Here is a 13,561-nt window from a genome sequence, read left to right as displayed (position 1 = left end):
TTTTTTATATAATAAACTAAGCTGAAAAAAAAATTGAACTCATTCATAAAGAACAACATTATACTACGCGTGTATATCAAATTTTTTACTCGAAGATAATTGCAAACAAATTTGACTTTAGAGTTTTTCCTATTGATTTATTATTATGCGCAAAACAGTCTATAATTTGACAAAACTTCATGACGATCCCAATCATTTCTTCCCAGTTTATCATGTAAACATATCGTTTTATCAATCAAATAACGTATCATACCATTAAAACTCAAATATTATGAGTATATATTTATTTGGTTTGGACATCAAAATGTAAATAGAATGAAAATATGTTTCATCATTGGTAAAGTTGTTTATATCACTACTAATGTGACAACAATGTGTTGGTTAAATCAACAAAATTGGCATCTCAATATATTTATTTATCAAATGCTACGACTACTCATTTCCTTATTAAGAAATTGGTCTAGTCAATTCTGTACTACGAAGAGGAGTACAATTTAAGTAATTGTTTAGCAAAATGTGTGGGATAGTTCGATTAAAATACATGAATTTCGCACTAAATTTGGTATTTTCAGATCTTGTTCTTAAATATACAAAGTTATGAGTCATTTATTATGATAGGCTAATAGCTCTAGGCTTCTATAATTTGCAAGTAATGTCTACACATGTATTGAATAAGTGAAAATAACATGCATATATACAAGCAAAAATTTACCTCCCTTGAAATTCATGAGTTAGTTTTTTTTTTTTAAATATCAAAGAAGCACTCTATTTACTCCGTGATAACTCAAGCCGTCGATTTATTGGATGAAGGAAAGCGTCGTACAAATATTTAAGCTTATATTGTTAGGATTGCGTTAATGTGCTAACTAATTAAAAGTAATAACTAATAACTTTCAATTTTGCGTTTTAAAATTATCAACACAAAGACATAATTATATCAATACAACACGTAAATTTAAATATCAACACAAAGACATAAGTTTATCAACACAAAAAAACTTTGTAAACTTTTGTCTTTATATTAATATTTTTAATATAAAAAATTAATTAAGTTTTTGTTTAAGTTTATAAGTTAGTCTATGGAGATATTTATATAGCTTATGACTATAAATTAATACCTAAAAATAGTGGACCAAAATATACTTCATTTATTTGACATTAAATACGACAAAGGAGTGGGCCAAAAGCTACTTCATTTAATTTCAATAAAAATAATTTAATACATGTCGGAGAAAAGGACCAATACTGTTCACATAGAAAAGGGCTTTCAAAATAGAAAATTGTGGTTAAACAATCAAATAAAAAATTAAACAGTAATACTATTAGGTTAAATAACGTTTTCCGTACATATATAGACTATTATATAGCTTTAATAGGTGCGATAAAATAATGTTACTTTACTTTATTAATACATAATACAAGTATGTAGGAGTAATTATTTATCCACAATAATTTTCCTTTATTTTTTCCTGATTAATACAAATATTTGGATTCCTGTATATGAGATAAAATTGGGCCTGTGAGCCCATTAATTTATCTGAATAAACAATTCAAATCCAACCCAAACATGAGATAGAGAGCTATAAAAACCAGTAACTGGGCCTAACATACAGACCTACAGCTCTTTGTTTGCTAGCTATATTTAAACTGAATTCTAGCATGACAAAATTTGGTGAGTTATTACAACTACTATAGAACTCACTATGATTAGATAAGATCTAACTTAATATTTAGCTTCTATCAGTGAAAGACTTCTTCATATTTAAATGTTGGATTCTATGTTTTCATCTCTATCTTTTTTCTTTCCTTATGTCTTTGACGATGATGATGCTGGACGAAGACATAACACTATGCAACGGCGTCCAACATAGGGCGATATGGTCCATCTATTGAGATGGCTATGCACCAATTCCAGTGTCTACTCTACTGCATCAAAATGACACGAATATTCGACTTTTAGGCATAAGTATGAGAAGATACCGTTTGGACTATTTGAAAAAAATTACTCCCTCCGTTCCAAGATAAACGACTCACATTTCTTTTTACGACATCCCAAGATAAGTAAATTATTTCCTTTTTTGGTATTCTCTCTCTTACTTTTTCTCACTACTTTATTTACTCTCTAACTTTATTCACTTTCCACTTTACTAACAAAACCTCATTTCCTTAAATCTAATGCCGAAGTGTTTTTGCTCACTTATCATTAGATAAAATACCCCACCGTAATGTTATTTTATATTATGATGATATGCAAAAAAAAATGACTATTTTCAATTAGAGGATTCCGACCATTCTTGTTAGACAATTGGTAAAAAAATACATATATTATTGTAGAAAATCCAACAAATCGGAATTCTAAATTAGAATGTAGCCATATTATAAAAGCCAAACTAAAACTAATTAATTAAAAATGAATTCAACATTATTCGAAGCCCAAAATATAGTCCAAGTGGTATACATATAATATTCAACAGTCCTTCCACACCACCATGGCACCATAAAGTGGTGTGTCCAACCAATTATTCATTGAAATATAAAAGGTCATACATCCAACTAGACATGCAATTATTTAAGAAATATTTATTATACCACTTTCATGGAAAATTGCATAATATAAATATGGAAATTACTACTAAATGGTATATTGCATATTTATATATAATAAAAAATAAAATAAAATCATACTAACACTTGCGAGTATATTGTTTTATGGGTATGAAAAAGCTGAAAATATATTGGTAATTTCTATATTTATATTATGCAATTTTCCATAAAAATGGTATAGTGAATGTTTCCTAAATAATTGCTATGTCTAGTTATATACTTATCATCTATATTGTGTTGTATTTGAGTTAAACAATGGAGGAAGATCGAATTAGCCAACTGAGTGATGATATTCTTCTCCTCATCCTCGACAAAATCAACACATCCGAAGCCGTTAAAACCACTTTTCTCTCCAAAAGATGGAAAAACCTGTGGCGTTCCCTCCCCTCCCTCCGCCTCCACGTCAGCCTCCCCGCCGCCGACTCGAACCCTAAGAATTTCTATTTCCCCACCGAGTTAGTCTCCCAGCTGCTCTCTCACCGCCCCGCCGCCGCATCCGTCCGCGACTTCCACCTCTCATACGACGGCGCCGACCCAAAATTCGACAACGCAGTCGCCCATGAATTCACCGAGGACTGCGTGCTCTACGCCCTCAATCACGGCGTTCAGTCCCTCCGCCTCCACTGGCCCACCGCCCCCCCGCCTCGCCTTCCGGCAGCGTTCCTCGCCTGCCACACGCTGCGGGAGCTCGACCTCAGGAACTTCCCGGGGGACACGTTCCACGTGCCCGGGCGGTTATCTTTGCCGAATTTGAAAACTTTCCACCTTCAAACCCGTTTGCTCTTCGCGGACGATCGCGACGCGGTGGAGCCCTTCTCGGGCCTCCCGGAGCTGGAGAAGCTTACGCTGGTCGGGCCTACGATTGACAAGCTTCTTGTTATAAAGTCTCCAAAGCTCAGAGTTCTTGAAATCGAGCGTTGTTACCATTTAGATTTGGACGAGATCTCTGCCCCGTTGCTTACCACATTCAGATACCAACATTATCTCGCTTGGAAATGTTCAAAGGTGAATCTTCCAATGTTGGAACAAGTGTACTTAGACATTCATTGCATTAGACCCTTTTTGCATGACACTCATATCTACTTTGGGAAGATGTTTTGCCAATTTGGGAATGCCACTGAAGTTTCATTGACTTTGGACACTTTAGAGGTACATTTCTCTCTCTACTTCTACTAATAAAGTGTTGCTTAATTACATGTATGTATGTATTTGGTAATGGTTGTTTGAAACTCATAGATTCTCAGCCGCTTATTCAACTCCTTTGAGCAAACTCCTCCTCCATTTCCCAACATAAAAGTTCTCAAAGTGATGGAAGGTCGTCATGGATTTCGCACGGTGTTACAAAGAGTAATAGACCATTTGACAAGGTCTTCAAACTGTGAGGTGGAGCTTTCTCCTGGTTTATGTATTGGTGAAGAGAAGAGCATCGAAGACAATCACATCTTTAGGAACCTCAATTTCGATTGGATTTAATTAAACTACTACTTATTTATTAGATTGTTAGGGCTTTTCTTAAAAAAAAAAATCTCTTTTTATATAATAATATTTTTATCATTCAAAAATCGAGTTCTATTTTTTTCTATTTCAATTTTTTTTGTCTATTTAATTAATTATGTATCAAAATGTCTTAAGGTGATAAAAGAACGTCACAAAATCTGCAATTTGAGGGGAAAGCAAGCAGCTATTATTGTTGGAGCAGCAATAGCTTGTTTTTTTTTATATTTAAATGGATGGATTAAGTAAAATTCAAAACTTATTAATGTTATTTATTGAATATGAACAATATCACATATTTCCTCCGTCCACGAAAAGTAATCCTTTTTTGTCATTTTGGGATGTTCACAAAAATATAGATACTCTACACAGAAAATACGCACATTGCACACACGACAGACATGTAGTACTATTCAAAATTTTATTAAATTCAATTTCATATCTCAATTAGTACTTTATTTTACTAAGAGTAACATATAGTACTTATTTAAAAAAAAAGTCCATCTCATTCGCTTAAATCCTCAACTTATCTTTCTGTTCCATTCTCAAATAGTACGCAGAAATCACCTTTTTATAAAAGAATATAACATGCTAAATTAAACTTTAAAAAATAAATTTAATTAAAACAGTGCATGCATTGCCCATTTCAACAACGTGTACTTTGATTAAAAGCAGCCAGACTCTTTAAAAACAATCCTAGTTGCTGGGCCAAGTTCAACACACCCATTTCCTTTATCTACTTCATTCCTTAGCCCAAACATAAACTAAGAAATCTCCATTCTAAAATCCCAAAATCAGAGAAATTCAAATCCCCTTTTTATTTGCATCGTCTTCAGCTCTCTCTCTATCTAATTCTTCTCTCCATATCCCCTTTAGGCTGAGATTTGTAAGTGTAAAATTGGGCTCTTAATGATAGGTTTCTCGAGAAAAAGAATTGAGCTTCTAAAAAAGAGATATTAATCTATTTCTAAAATTGAGGCTTACAATATTCGAAATTCCGTTTTATCATCGTTAGTGAAACACTTCTCATTCCTGAGTCCATTAGCATTAATTTTTCGTTTTGGTCGCGAAATCGTCATTCAAATGTAAAAAAGAACTTGGGCCGTTAGATAACTTTCAGCTACATATTCGACGTTCCTTCAAAATCAATTTTAAAAGAGTTGAAAATGACACTCATGCCTACTTTGGGAAGATGTTTCGCCAATTTGGGAATGCTACTATAGTTTCATTGACTTTGGACACTCTATAGGTACGTTTCTCTCTCACTCCTACTAATAAAGTGTTGTTTAATTACATGTATTTATGTATTTGGTAACGGCCCAACTTCATCACCAAAGGAAGGAAGAGCAACCAACTTCTAGGAGAGACATAATTAGCTGCATTAATCTCAGTGGCTACACCACCCACATAAAGAGATACTCAATTTAAAGTGAGTAAACATAATTCCATGCGCCATCTCATAGATACATATAACTAAGTCAAAAATTAGGATACATTCTGAGAAAATCAAACTTCCATCGAAGAGAAGCAACGAAAGGCTTTCATAAAAAAATCTCTTGGTGAAGAGATGAGCAACGAAGAGAAGCACATCTTTAGACAACTCACTCTCGATGATATTTGATTTGTTTATAAAAAAAATCTCTTTATATAGTATTATAATCATATGTGAATTATTTTATCATTCAGATATCAAGTTCTCTTCTCTTTGTTCATTTTTTCTCGTCCTAATTACAATACGTATCAAAATGTCTTAAGGTGATGAAACAAATCACAAAATTTGCAATTTGATGAGGAAACAGGCAGCTATTGTTGGAGCAGCATAGCTTGTTTTTTGTATGTTTAAATGGATGGATTAAATAAAATTTAATACTTATGAATGTTATTTCGAGAAAATCGGATTTGTGGGGCACTTTACTACTACAATAACGAAAATGTACCCACTTTGTTATTTCTTCCATCTATGGGAAAAACGCCGACGCCGGTGGCGTGTTACTAGAGGAAAACGCCATCTAAGGTGGCGTTTTACAATTTAATTTTGATTTTATTAAAATACGTTACGAATTAAAACCCGCCATTTTGGTTGGCGTGTTTAGGTAAAAAAACGCCAATGACAAAGGCGTTTATAAGCAATTATTCGAAAAAAAATACGTTATTTTTATTTATAGGCGCCGACGAGGTTGGCGTGTTTAAAAAATAAAAAAAAATTAAAAATTAGAAACGCTGATGCCATTGGCGTTTTTTGACAGAATGAATTATACTAGCTTCTCCTCCCCCAAATCGCGAAACCCTCCTCCCAAAATCGCGAAACGCGAAAGCCTCCTCCACAAATCGCGAAAACGCCCTCCCTCCATCAATTGCATCAACAAGGAGTGAATTGGTGTCATTCTTCCCCATATATGATACATTTTTAGGTTAGTATGCTTATTTTTTACAATATTAAAGTAATTTTTTGATAGTTATTTAGGGGTTGTAAATTGAGTTGAATTTTTGTGTTGCATTTCTATTTAACGTCGTGGCTTGTTTGAATGACATTATTCTTGATTAATAGTTGAGATATTGGTGTTTAGTTAGGGTATAAATTTGATTAAAAACCAAGTAGGGCAACTTGATTGTGTAGGTGGAAAATTATGGTTATATAGGCTACTTTGACATGAGTATGATATTGGGTTTAAATGTTTAGGTTGAATAGTATCCAATTATTGAATGTGTTTAGGTTTGTATATTGTTTAATTTGAATTGTGAATGTTGTGTAGTTAAATTAGGGCAACATCATCAACTTCTCGTCGAAGACTCTTATGTGGTCCTGAGGACCCTTCCGTATTGTATCTTCAAAGACAGCACATCTCTCAAAATATATGGGTAGGAGTAGAATCAGAAGAAGTAAGATGTAGAAGATATGAAGGGATTATTTGGGATGTTCCCATACATCCCCGTGTTTTGGCAATAATAGACAAGATGGGATTTGGCGGCGTATTGAGGTGTGGTAAACCAAAGGACATTGACCATCATCTTATCACCACGTTGATTGAACGATGGAGGCCAGAGACTCACACGTTTCACTTTCCAATCGGTGAAGCGACAGTTACATTGGAAGACGTGGAGGTCTTATGGGGTCTCAAAGTTGACGGTGATGCTTTGACTGGTTACATCCCGCCTAAGGAAGCCAGCTATTGGATGCAACTTTCTTTGGAATATCTTGGATTTACACCAGATAAAGGTGAGTTGAAAGAATTGATTTGGAAACAGACAAGCTTATCAAATCAACTAAGGATTGAGTTGAGTGATGAACACGAGCATTATATATATGTTCAACGTGCTCGTGTTTATTGTCTGCTTTTATTTGGTGGTCTGATGATTCCGAACGCCTCCGGGAATAAAATTCCATTCTTCTACTTGCAATTTTTCATGGATGTAGAACGATGTTCTAGCTATAGCTGGGGTGGTGCGACTCTTGCTTGCTTGTACCACAACTTATGTGAAGCTGCCCTTGGTAAGAGGACCGAAGTCGGCGGAGCCTGTACTTTGTTACAATGGTTTGAACTTTGTTTTCAAGTATGCTTATACCCATCTTTTCACAAATTGTATCCACAAGCTCATTGTAGGATATACATTTGTCCAACATAATGAATCCTGATGAGAAAGGAGGATCATATGAAATAACTGGTCCGGACATTATCTTTCCGCCCCAATATAAATTGATACACCACGACATAGTATCTGCAATAACGTAGCACAAAATATAAATATGTATTATTTTTACACTTATCATTATGTAGAAGAAACTTTATACATCATCAATATTTTTGTAATCAGTTACACAACAATGTATACTTTCATAACAATCCATCAAATATTGTTCAAAAACTATGTATACTAACCGAATAGGAGGACTAATGAGTGGAAAAATAGGTCAAAATCAGAATCTTCTGTCTCAAATCGTTGATTGGATCGTCTTGGGCAAGGGTTTCGCGCAGCTTGATGGTTTTTCGCATTTGGGTAGGCTTTAGCATTAGGGTTCGTCAATTTTGGGGGAAAACTGGCTGATATATGCCCGCGATAAAACGCCAACCGAACGCCAACACGGTTGGCGTTTTAACAAAGACACGCCAATGAACATGGCGTTTTTAGAATAATTTTTTTTTTAAAATTTGATTTATTTTGTTAGAATTCGGCTTAAGACGCCTACTTGAAAGGCGTTTTATATAACACGCCAACATCATCGACGTTTTTTCAGTCAAATATTGTATTTAAAGTAAATCAAAAATAAATTGTAAAACGCCGTTTCGGTTGGCGTTTTACCGTAATGACACGCCAACCCGGTTGGCGTTTTTCCCATAGATGGAAGAAATAACAAAGTGGGTACATTTTCGTTATTGTAGTGGTAGACTCCCCCAAAGATCCGATTTTCTCTGTTATTTCTTGGATATGAATAACATCACATACTTACAAGTTTCGAAATTCCTTTTTATCTCCTTCCTTGACTCCATTCGCATTTTTCGTTTTGGTCGCGAAATCGTCATTCAAATGTAAAAAAGAACTTGGGCTCTTAGATAACTTTATCGTGTCCGCTCGAACAAGACTCGAAACAAACAAACGAATCTATAAAAAATCTATGTTGTGCACTAGAATTTGATCAATCCTTGATTTCCATCATAAGCAGAAAACAGAACCAAGAATTATGTATCTTTGTCAATCGAGAGGAAATTTTATTGCGTCGAATTGAGCTGATTTTACAATCGATCGAGAATGAGAAAAACTGGAACTTAACAAACTCTTATTTAAACCTAGTCTGGTTCAACGGCTAGTTTAGATCCAACGGCTCGGATTATATCTTCAAACTAAAACTCAATCTGACGGCTACTGAAATTCCTAGACAAAGAATTTGGTGAAATTGCATAGTAAAAAACATATGAGGACATTTTTAATGAAAAAAGAACAACATTATACTGCACACATATGTCGAAATTTTCACCCGAAGATAATTGCAAACAAATCTGAGTTTTTCCAGTTGGTTTTTGATTATGTGCAAAACAGTCTATAATTAGACAAAACTCATGACTATCCCAATAAATTGTTCCTAGTTTATCAGGTAAACATATCATTTTATCAATCAAATAACGTATCGTATCATTAAAACTCAAATATTATAAGTTTATACTGGCTTGGACATCAAAATGTAAATAGAATGGAAATATATGATACTATCTCTGTCCCAAAAATTTATCCCACTTTGACCCGGCACAGGTTTAAGAAATGTAATGGAAAGTTAGTTGAAAAAGTTAATTAGTGGATTGTGAGTCCTACTTTTATATATTAGTTTTATAATAAAATATGAGTATGAATGAGTTGGTGGAATATGAGGTCCACTATAAAAAATGATAAAAAGTGAAATGAGACAAATTTTGAGGGACGGACGGAAATAGAAAAATGAAACAAATTTTCAGGGATGGAGGTAGTATATCATCATTGGTAAAGTTGTTTACATCACTAATAATGTGACAAAACTGAGTTGGTTAAACCAACAAAATTGGCATCACAAAATTAGCAATTTTATGAGGAAACAAGCAGCTATTGTTGGAGCAGCAATAGCTTATTTTTTTTATATTTAAATGGATGGATTAAATAAATTTTAGTAATACTTATGAATGTTATTTCTTGGATATGAATAATATCACATACTTTCTTCGTGAAAAGTAATCATTTTTTTGTTCATTTTAGAAACTGTCCACAAAATAAATAGTCTTATTTAATTGTCATCGTTTATTGTGTTAATGTTGTTATCGATTATATATACAAATTCGATTATTGTGTTATTTAAAGGCATATTCTAACCATATATTAATTATATAATTCTAAATTCTAATTAATTTGATATAATTTTCATAATATAAATATTTCAGTACGAAATTTACATCGTATATAAATGTTTGTTTTTACTTGGGTTAACACAAATCACAATAACTATGTTTTTAATCTACATCGTATATAAATGTTCGTTTTTACTTGGGTTAATACAAATCATAATAATTATGTTTTCCAATCGTATGGCAACTTTATCAACTCAAAACTAAAAGAAAACAAGTGAAGGTAGTACACGTAAAGTCAAGTAAAATAAGTGGATTCCATTATACAGTGGATATTTATTTATACTAGTGTCACACCCGTGCATGGACGGCCCAATTCATTTCTTCTGTTTGTACTAATTTGATATATGGGTCCATAAGAATGCTTTCGATCTCTACTACATGATCAACCACAAACACATATTGACTACAATTTAAACCACAGACACATATTGATTACAATTTAATTTTTAATGAAAGAAAATGGAGACATTATTAATGTACGTGTTAGGGCATGATTGACATAGCCATCTTCCAAAAACTATCCGACAACGCCGATATTCCAACTCAGAGCCAATCTTCAACTTCTGAAAAATTCAGAAAACAAAGTCCAAGCTAGTGAGTAGTGAGACGTTGAAGAGGCGGCGGCGAAGTGGAGGCGGTGAATGTGAGAAGAGAAGAGAAAGATTGACTTTTTTTAGCGTAAAAATTGGAGGGAGTAGAATGAATTTTTTGAGAAATTGGATTAAAGGATAGTTTAGTCAATCTATAATTAATGAAAGGGAAATAATAAGAAAAATGAAGCGAATAAATATAAAAAGGTAAAAAACCCTTATTCTGAAAATTCGGATGCCTCGGATCCATATTTCGAAAGGTCAGCGAATTTAATCCCTCATCTCGAAAGGTCAGCGAATTGAGACCTATATTCCGAAATTTCTCTTACTTTAATTACTTTCTCTCCCATAATTCATAAAACCTGCACCTACACCGGAATAGGACGACTCCGAGAAAACTTGCGCCGGAACCACCGGAGGATAATTCGCTCCAAGAAAACCTGCGCCGGAACCGGAGGATGGACGACGAAGTCAATATTGCCTTCACCCAGGCTTGTGTCCCTGTTTATTTATTATCTCGCTGTTTTTTGCTCATAAGCATTTTGTTGGTCTGTAGATAGAGGAATTATCTTTGATGAAATTGTCTTGTGACAAGTTAGATGGATAGATTAATTCATTGAGTATTTACGACTGAATTAAAATTAAGATTAATTAGAAATTTAGAAGCACATATCCTGAAATCTGGTAGATGTAAATAATTCTATTTGAGTTGAATCTTGGATGCGAGCAGTAAGTATTGTTCAATTACTTCAAAATATAGCTTCGGTTGGTTTATCGCAAATAGAATTGACATCATGCAATAGTGTGGTCGTACACATGACGAAAACAAGATATTAATTACTTCAAAATATAGCTTCCGTTGGTTTAACGCAAATAGAATTGACCTCATGCAATAGTGTGGACGTACACATGACAAAAACAAGATATTACATCTCACTGTCGTTCTATTTTTTTGGCCTGTAGGAAGATGCAGATTCAGTGGAAATATTAAACAAGCATTTCCATGCCACTGGTGTAAAAGTACGCACACGCTTCATTGCAGAGCCGAACGAGAATCTCCATCTAGGACATGTCATGGTAAGACCAATCGTATAATTGTATTTATTTTGGCTTTAATCTTAATTCTTTTTTTTTAATAAATTGTATAGGCTATGTTTGTGAACTTTGGCATGGCTAAGAAGCTTGGTGGTGGCTGTTCCCTCAGGTAAGTGCTTCTATACTAATTATGTTATTAACTTGAGATATCACACAGATTTTTTGTCTTCTAAATAGATTGGATGACACGAATCCAGCAGCTTCCGAAAGCAATTATATAGATGACCTCGAGGAGTATGTGGCATGGATGGGCTTTGACCACTTTAAGGTACAGTGCCGTTGAAAATCTTGTGGACATAGTCTAATATTGTTTTAAAATTTCAGATCACCCGCGTCAGTGATTATTTCAAAGAGCTCTATGAATTAGCTGTGAAGCTGATACGTCTTGGACATGTTTATGTTGATAATCGGGGTGGTTCTTGTTTGGACACTCCTGATTTTCCTTATCTAGACCCTAACTGAATCTTTTTGTTTAGTTATATAATTTTGTCTAGCTATTATGAAGTAGAGAATGTGTCTATAAAGTTGAAATTTTGAACTAATTTGATGTTTGATTATTTTTTGCTTAATGTGTGACAGTGATTGACAATAATTCTCTTCGTTGTTGATTCTCTGAAGTTGTTTGATCGCATGAAGGAAGGAAAAGCAACATTAAGAATAAAACAGAAGATGTAGAGTAATAATTTCAATATGCATGATCCAATTGCTTAATTTCGGTATATTGTACCGAACCGGTACAATATACCGAAATTTTATATCATTTCAAATACCTGTATGTACAATATACCGAAATTTTATATCATTTCAAATACCTGTATGTACAATATACCGAAATTTTATATCATTTCAAAAATCTGTATGCCGAAAAATATATTTTCAAAGATGAAAAATAAAACAAAAAATAATATAATTTCAACACAATGGAATAAACATTGTTCACATCTCCAAAAATAATATGGTACGATATATAGAAACAAAGAAAAACTTTCCTTATAGATTATTTGAATATGAGTACATAAAACAAAGGAAAAACATTCCTTATAGATTATTCATTTATGCAAATATGACATGTATTCTCAATCCTACTCCCATCGTAATTCTTAACAATATTTCCTTATAGATATTCATTACAGTTATATAAAATATTTAACTATCATCATTCAAATCATAAAAAATTGTCTAACTTGTAATCAAGAAATCGAAATTTCGGAGACAGAGTTGCACAATCAAATCAAACGTCACTGAGAGCTTTCGAGGTCGTAGCATCAAACGAGCCAGGTTTATGGCCTAATAAGGGCAACCCTCTATTGAGACGAGCGGTGATGTTGTACAGACAGACCGGGGCTCCTCCGTGACTCCGAAGATCCTCGAGCGTGTGTTTTTCTTCAAGGGTTCCGAGATGGACGAAGGAATTTATGTGGAATTGTTTTGGATTCAACATTGATTTGAGTGTATAAAAGTAAAGAGTAGTAGTTTATTATCGTATTTGTTTATTGTGTTGGAAGTTGGGAAATAGTGTTAGATTAATTTGAAGTCTATGTAAAAACAATGGTATGTAAAGTTGCATGGTTTTGGTATAACCAAGATAAACATTAATTTTATATGAAAAATTAGACTACTTTAGTTATTAATTTCATGTTTAGGAAATATTGGAGTCTCTAGTCATTAATTTATGATACACGATATTGTCAATTTATTGGTTTGAACATATGCGATTTGGATGTCATTAGATTTTTCATTAAATTATTTTTAATGTACTAATAGGTAACTTTTTTCTTTGTGATAAACCACATTAGTATATGTTTTATTTACAACCTAATTGAGCATGTTAGTTTCCGGCAAGTATATCAGTTATCTATAATAGAATCAATATACTCCTACTTAATATGCATTACAATATTCCATACGTCT

General features: G+C 33.4%; 1 protein-coding gene across 1 annotated transcript; it reads left to right on the top strand.

Annotated features, from left to right (window-relative positions):
- Positions 1 to 2,859: 2,859 nt before the first annotated feature.
- On the top strand, positions 2,860 to 4,077 carry LOC148929940 (F-box/FBD/LRR-repeat protein At1g80470-like). Its single transcript, XM_089068828.1, has 2 exons — positions 2,860 to 3,753; positions 3,841 to 4,077. Exons 1-2 carry the CDS (start codon positions 2,860 to 2,862, stop codon positions 4,075 to 4,077), a joined length of 1,131 nt encoding a protein of 376 aa, XP_088924954.1.
- The last annotated feature ends 9,484 nt before the right edge of the window (positions 4,078 to 13,561 follow it).

This window comes from Salvia hispanica, chromosome 3, assembly GCF_029641045.1.
Source record: "Salvia hispanica isolate PSC_SH4W2 chromosome 3, Shi_PSC_v1, whole genome shotgun sequence".
NCBI lineage: Eukaryota > Viridiplantae > Streptophyta > Magnoliopsida > Lamiales > Lamiaceae > Salvia > Salvia hispanica.
This window is presented reverse-complemented; position numbering and strand designations above follow the sequence as displayed.

Bases quoted from the DNA above. Each gene is read 5' to 3' on its own strand.
- LOC148929940 (XM_089068828.1), top strand. From the start codon at position 2,860: ATGGAGGAAGATCGAATTAGCCAACTGAGTGATGATATTCTTCTCCTC. The intron at 3,754-3,840 runs GTACATTTCTCT...TGAAACTCATAG, and splicing joins TGACTTTGGACACTTTAGAG to ATTCTCAGCCGCTTATTCAA.